Source organism: Fistularia commersonii, chromosome 28 (assembly GCF_037954325.1).
Source record: "Fistularia commersonii isolate RoL2024-O1a breed Wild chromosome 28, RoL_Fcom_v1.0, whole genome shotgun sequence".
NCBI classification, from domain to species: domain Eukaryota; kingdom Metazoa; phylum Chordata; class Actinopteri; order Syngnathiformes; family Fistulariidae; genus Fistularia; species Fistularia commersonii.
In genome coordinates this window covers 4,853,165-4,860,009 of record NC_141311.1, presented here as the reverse complement: position 1 = coordinate 4,860,009, position 6,845 = coordinate 4,853,165, and the positions used below count along the sequence as shown (strand labels likewise).

The 6,845-nt window shown below is 44.2% G+C and overlaps 2 protein-coding genes across 3 annotated transcripts; both read left to right on the top strand.

The window, feature by feature from the left end:
• The first annotated feature begins 467 nt into the window (after positions 1-467).
• On the top strand, positions 468-2,011 carry soul5 (heme-binding protein soul5). The gene is made up of 7 exons (XM_086175861.1): positions 468-519; positions 689-745; positions 892-973; positions 1,061-1,181; positions 1,288-1,424; positions 1,514-1,677; positions 1,768-2,011. Coding segments are annotated over exons 1-7 (666 nt in total). The 5' UTR covers positions 468-517; the 3' UTR covers positions 1,871-2,011.
• Positions 2,012-2,881: 870 nt separating this feature from the next.
• Positions 2,882-6,661, top strand: nr5a5 (nuclear receptor subfamily 5, group A, member 5). 2 transcript variants are annotated; one of them, XM_086175860.1, is made up of 7 exons: positions 2,882-3,115; positions 3,918-4,033; positions 4,222-4,363; positions 4,651-5,372; positions 5,494-5,613; positions 5,738-5,885; positions 6,020-6,661. In XM_086175860.1, exons 1-7 carry the CDS (start codon positions 3,022-3,024, stop codon positions 6,265-6,267), a joined length of 1,590 nt encoding a protein of 529 aa, XP_086031986.1. In that variant the 5' UTR covers positions 2,882-3,021; the 3' UTR covers positions 6,268-6,661. The 2 variants fall into 2 exon arrangements, with proteins under 2 accessions (XP_086031986.1, XP_086031985.1); XM_086175859.1 differs by having other exon boundaries at positions 4,648-5,372.
• Positions 6,662-6,845: the final 184 nt, after the last annotated feature.

The window sequence follows — 6,845 nt, the reverse complement described above, 5'->3', positions numbered from 1 at the left end:
TGTTATATAATTATGCAAGAATCCAAAAGAAAGGATTCCACTAAGTTAGCCTTGCTCACTATATGTATCATATTAAAGTCAGAAACACATATTAACCAGCAAGCACACAAAAAAAAAAAAGAGTTAAAAATCTACAACAGACTCAAAACTTATTGAACTTTGCTTGGTGAACACAACTTGTTGTACTGTTGGTGTTTCGCCCGGTGTTCGGGTCCGCAGGTGTGCCCCCTTGAACAAAGTTGTCCAAATACGATCTTTTGTTTATGTCCGCCGGATTGTTAATATCCTGGATATGTGAAAAGGAAAGGGCTGGGGATGCAAAATGGTTTTGTGACACATTGACCGAAACATGTTTTTTTCTCCAGTGTCTTTGTCTCACTTTGGGTTCCCATTGGCCAGGTTTGTGTTATGGTTTCAGGGAGTGGCCAGCCTTCCGTTTATATCTCCAGTTTGGATGACTAGTTGCGCTGTGCCAGACTGCAACGATCAAAATACCAGAGCTGCTTCCTCTGTCAGAATGTAAGTACCCTTTATTTCCTGCAGGGATCTGTAACGTGTCTTTTGCTTTTTTTTTTTTTCAATTCTACACAAACCTGAAAAAACTGTCATTGCAATGTCTTGTCTTTTTACTGGATCAAATAAATGTTGCCTTTGAGCAAAGCGAAAAACTTTAACGTCCGTTTCTCAGGATTGTTTCAGCTCTTATTGGATTCCTGCTGGTGCTGGCAGCTGAGGGCAGAGTTGGGTAAGAAACATTGCTTTTAGCCCCTTATTTTGCAAATTTCAGATCCTGTCACAGAGTTTAAATATTATCCAAAAAGGAAATCTTCTGCACTTCATAAAGTTGCAAGATTCTATTTCAATTTCTTTCTTCCTCCATGAAAAACCCAGAGACTCCTCTGAGCTCGATTTCTGCACAGAAACAAAACAATGTCTGCTGTTCGATTTGATTTGCGAGACTGAAAACTACGAGGTGAGTTCACTTGAGCGGGTGAAAACAATTTCAAGTGCGGCGATCATCCCCGAATCTCACCCCGGAATGTCCGTTCACGTCTCCCAGGTCCGTCACTACGGCCCCACGAAATGGGTTTCAACCGATGAAACGTCATTCTTCATGGACATAGCCGTCATCAGGGCATTCAAACGACTGTACGAATACATTGATGGAGGCAATGATGCCGGTACGTGACCGACAACGCTCACATGAACTACGTCGGGACTCTCGAGGTTTTTTCCGTCGCTCTCTATCGATATCAACGACGTGCATTCTGTTTGATTTCTTTTCAGGACAAAAAATTGAAATGACGGCCCCAGTTATTGTAAAGGTGACTGAAAAGAGATTCTGGCAAATGGGTGAATACACGTTGAGCTTCTTGCTGCCTGCCGAGCATCAGCTAACTCCGCCGAGACCCACCAACGAAGCTGTAAGACGCGATGACGGCACGGCTCGGTTTACATGTCAAAATTATTCTCGAATGATGTTTTTCTGATTTGGCAATTTGCTGTCTTGCAGGTGTACACCCATGAGATGCCGGCTATGAATGTTTACGTGCGGAGCTACGGACAATGGATGACGGCCATATCCGACAGAAAAATGGCCGATGGCCTGTCTGGCTTTCTGGATTCGATTGATGCCAACTATGAAAAGAACTTCCATTACGCTGTTGTGTACAACAGGTATTCGCCCCGGATCATTGTCAATATTTGATCACTGACGGAAAATCCCATCCAAAGAAATCTTTATTGACTTAATTTGCTCTTTTGCAGTCCCTGGAAAATGTTCAACAGGCATAATGAGGTCTGGTTTGTCACCAAGGACGATCCAGAGTGCTCCAGCAGCGAGGAAATGGAGTCATCTCCGGTCTCTTGAAGACCTTGAGACCCGTATGACGGCTGATAAAACCCGCGATGTTATACCACATTCTTTCCTATCATCACCCGCGATATGAAGTGTACAATTGCGTGCAGCCCGAAGTGTTTTATTCCAATCAATAAAACTACTTTGCATTGATATCTTATATTTGTCTCGAACTGACGGGTCAAGTACACTCATCACGAACATGGAGTTCTATTGTAATCTGATGTCATTTAAGTTTTGAGCAGTTTACTCAACACAGATAGCAGTACCTGGGTCTGAAGCAAGGTATCGCCTTCCAGAAACATGCCCTGAGATATGGATGATGAGTTGTTTTGGCAACAGTGTAACTGTTATTGCTGGTAAAACACAGACAGAAAACATTAGACAAAACAAATGAGAGTTCAAACAGAACTGAAATATCGACTTTATCAATGACAGCGAGAGATGGGGGTGCGACGTGAGGTCACGAGGGGGAGGTGATTGGAGGAGAGGCGTGAGCGGCGGGATTGGGATCGCCAGACATTGAAAAAGGAGGGGAAAGAAAAAAATCGGACGCAACGTGACGGACAGAATTCGCGGGCAGAACTCAACAAAATCAAAGTGGGTCACCATGGGTGCAAATTATATCATCACAACAGATTTGGTTTTACTGACGTGCCGTCACCTTCAATCCGCCTCAAGTGAACTTTGAACGAGGATATTAATTCATTAGAAAAAATTTCCACGACGTGGCCCCTCGGATCCCTACATCAAGGATCTGTGCGGTTCCTCAAAAAAAAAAAAAAAAAAAAAAAAAAGTCGTGCTCGTTTTTTTAAAAATGAAGAAGGAGAAATTAACGCAGCCTGTGAAATCTCAGTCTTATCGGCCGAAGGGCTTCAAGATGATTTCATTCCGGTTTCATTCTGGCAAATGAATATCTAGCATGACCGGTGTGCCGGCTGACTGACTGACCGGCTAGGAGTGCCACTCAGGAGAGGTTTTATGACACTGACGATGGATCGAAGTCCAACCGCGGGCCTCAAGCTACCATCAGTCCACCGGGACTGTTGGGGCTGCCGGCTGGCTTCTCTCTGGCTCTCCTGCAGCGTCCCTCCGGTCTACTGATCCAAGATGAGGAGGGTCGGATTGGACTGACTGCGGAGTTCATGTTCCACCTGCCAGGATGGATGATTACTACCCCGAGCAGCCCCAGGCTCTGGTCCAGCAACCGAACAACTACCAAGAGGATCTTTTGAGTTTAGAAGGATCATCAACATGTGAGTAGAAGCTGAAAGTTCACGACTAGAAATACTTGCTTATCCGGTTGAATAAAAGCATTAGAAGTGGTTCACAATTTTCTTTGGTGTTTTTTTTTTTTTTTTTTTTCTTAATGTTTGGCATCTATTCTTGGCCAGTGATACTCGGTATTATGTAACCATCATATCTGCAATCATAGAAATCCAGATGAGTGATAACGTACTGTCTGGAAAATGGCGACTGACACGGACCGCGCTTTTCGTCAAGTAGCAGAGATATAGATATTTTCATGAACCTAAAAACTGGAGCCGATGTGTGTATTACAGCAGAATTCATACATTTTCCAGTACAACCAATCCAGAAGATGGTATCTACTCTCCTTTCCCGTTGGATCTCCATGTCTTTATCCAAAGGGTGGAAAAAATAAACAAATAGGAGAAGGGGAAAGAATGATTTAGTGTAATTATCTCCTACACTAATAAGGTCATGTACCTTGCTTGCAGAAGCTTGGCACATCATCACAGTAATCTCCGTTTCACAACCAGTCGCTGTTATCTCAGCCACGGATACAGAGGTCAGCTTCTCTCGCAGAAGTTTCTGTCCCCGTGTGCATTTCAGTGAAAAAAGCTTCTCCGCTGGGGGTGTTTTCACGGTCATTCCACGACAGTGTACATTTTTTTCTGTGCTCGATGAGAGCATGTTTCGACATGCCCAAATCTGAGTCAGGTGTGCATCATAGTGTGGATGTTGCTGATTTTGTCAGCTATTAATGCACATGTGCAACCTTCGCTGAATCCTCACCCACCCGGTTCGATCCTTCAGCTTATGAGCCAAAGACAGAGCCGAGCGCCAGGCCCCTGGCAGAGGATGGCTGTCCTGTGTGTGGAGATAAAGTCTCAGGATATCACTATGGACTGCTCACTTGTGAGAGCTGCAAGGTAAAGTTCCATATTTATCTTTGCTCAAAAGCATACAGGATATTTTGTTTTGGTGGCAGTCAAGGCCAATCGCAGAACTTGTGCATAGGATATAACACCGTCACGTATTTTAGGACAGTCTCTGCAAAAAAAAAAAAAAAAAAAAAAAATTGCAAAGTCTTACATTTTCCTACTTTCTTGCTTTGAAGGGCTTCTTCAAACGCTCGGTTCAGAATAACAAGCATTACATCTGCACGGAACACCAGAGCTGCCCGGTGAACCTGTCCCAAAGGAAACGTTGTCCTTCCTGCCGCTTCCAGAAATGTTTAGCAGTGGGCATGAAGAGAGAGGGTATAAATCACCTTCACCCTCATCCCACATAAAAACACTTGTTTGCATTGATAATGTACTGCATTGACATGCATGTTCTTTCCTGCTAAATGACTTATCTAACAAGTCATAAACCAGTGTGAGTTATGCTTGTAATGACCCAGTTTATGATGCCTTTGTTACGCATTGAAATCTGAGACTTATAAAAAGGGGGGTGGGATATTAGCCATTATTTAAGAATAATAACAATCCATGCAATTGTCTTAAATATTTCCATTATCGTCTGTTTCATGTTCTGTCAACAGCAGTAAGAGCAGATCGTATGAGAGGTGGCAGGAATAAATTTGGCCCTCTGTACCGACAGGACAGGAAGATGAAACAGCAAAGAGTGAACCGACAGGCAAACACTGCTCTCTATGGGATTAAAATGGAACCGACACAAACACTCCAGCCTCCCGCTGCCGCTGATGCTCACCTCAGTGATGTGGTACATTACGGTGATCCGACAGGTGGATTTTCACCCGAAGCTTTGCGTCAGTCCCACATGTGTCCCTCTGGCACGGCTCCCGTGGACATCACTGTGAGTGCAGCCAGGGTTCTCACTCCACCCCTTCCTTACAAAGAACTGCAACACCAAACCTTCACTGCGCAACACTGTTATAGTCCAGCCCCCGCCAACTATTCAATGCAAGCGGCAGCTTATACCACGTTCACACCAAGAAGCACCCCATCGCCATCCCCTTGCTCCACGCCAAGGCTGACCACCCCTCTCGCCAGGGGTACCGACCAAATCTCGATCACGCCACCATCTGAAACACCCGCATCTATCTTTCTGAGCCAACTTCTGGAAGGGGAGCAGGATGAGAGCCAGCTGTGTGCCAAAGTCCTGGCGAGTCTGCAGAGAGAACAAGCAAACAGAGGCAAACATGACAGGTTAAACACCTTTAGCATCATGTGTAAAATGGCTGACCAGACTCTGTTTGGGCTTGTGGAGTGGGCCCGGAACAGCGCTCTCTTTAAAGAACTCAAGGTGATCAATTTCGAATTCATGGTGACTCGCATGCAAACCGTTTTTGGTGCCCGGTCACACCGAAGACGTAGAATTTTTTCTGATGGATGAAGACTGACATATCTTTCGATGCATCCTGAAGGTGGAGGACCAGATGGTGCTGCTGCAGAGCTGTTGGAGTGAACTGTTGGTCTTGGACCACCTCTGTCGACAAGTGACCTACGGCAAAGAGGGTTGCATATACCTTGTCACGGGACAACAGGTGAAGTTTCCCGCCTACAAAACAAAAATCTGAACTAAGATCCTCCGTTAGTTTAGAACGCATATTGGCTGACTTGGGCAATGTATGTAATTCTTATCAACACCTCAATTTCTTTCTCGTGCAGATTGAGCTGTCAACCATTACCTCTCAGGCAGGAGTGACACTGAGTACCCTAGTAACAAGAACCCAGGACCTGGTTTCGAAATTAAAGACCCTTCAATTTGACAGGAACGAGTGTGTCTGTCTAAAATACTTGGTGTTGTTCAACCCCGGTGAGCTCTTGTTTTCTGAAAGTCTAGTACAGTGTTTGATGTCTTTTTTGATGCATGGCACTTGCACTTGTGTTTTTTTGTGATGCTAAATGCATTGCGAATTGCTGAAGAATGTGCACCGATAACCTCTACAGATGTGAAGTCAGTGCAGAGCCGCCGACAGGTAGAGCGCACGCAAGAGAGAGTGAACAGGGCCCTGATGGAGCACACCCAGAGGAGTCACCCAGGACACTCCGACAAATTCGGCCAGCTACTTCTGCGACTGCCCGAAGTGCGCAGTATCAGCTTGCAAGTCGAGGAATATCTGTACCAGCGCCATCTTCTGGGAGATTTGCCATGTAACTCTTTACTCAGTGAGATGCTGCACACTAAGCACAACTAAACAGCAACTGTGTACATTCAGGCTCAAGCAGCTTAAATATACACACAAATTTTAGCGAGAGTCCACGATTGAAAGCATCAGTGGACATTTATAAGCTGAGAATCTTGAAAACATTTCAAATTCTGCCACTGTGTGTGACTTTACACTATAATGTGGTACATTACAAAACGGTCAGTGAATTAAAAGAATAGATTGTTCCTCTATTATAGGGCTCGATTGGGCCGTAAATATTAACATACTGGTATTTGTGACCTCAATTTCCATGACATTTAAAAAATGTTGTAAAAATTCCAACCCTTCTCAACAAGCATATGTCCCTTAAGTTCCCATTTTAAGCAGTATTATTGCAACCACGCTGCCAATACAAACAAGAAGAGTTTAGCTGTGTAAAGATATGCATTGTTGAATAAATTTGTTCTTGAATGTTTGTGTATTCAGTATTCCATAATATCCCACAATTTCCTGTTTTCATATAGGGTTTTTTTGAAAATTCTTGCAAGACAAGTTTGTCAAAAGAGACGCAACTAATCACATGAAACTGGATGCAAATGTATGGGGGGAAACTACACAGAGGACAA

Coding starts and splice junctions, on each gene's coding strand:
- soul5 (XM_086175861.1), top strand. Junction 1,182..1,287: donor TGATGGAGGCAATGATGCCG/GTACGTGACCGA, acceptor ATTTCTTTTCAG/GACAAAAAATTGAAATGACG. Junction 1,425..1,513: donor CGAGACCCACCAACGAAGCT/GTAAGACGCGAT, acceptor GCTGTCTTGCAG/GTGTACACCCATGAGATGCC.
- nr5a5 (XM_086175859.1), top strand. CDS start 3,022: ATGGATGATTACTACCCCGAGCAGCCCCAGGCTCTGGTCCAGCAACCG. Junction 4,034..4,221: donor TCACTTGTGAGAGCTGCAAG/GTAAAGTTCCAT, acceptor CTTGCTTTGAAG/GGCTTCTTCAAACGCTCGGT. Junction 5,373..5,493: donor CTCTCTTTAAAGAACTCAAG/GTGATCAATTTC, acceptor TGCATCCTGAAG/GTGGAGGACCAGATGGTGCT.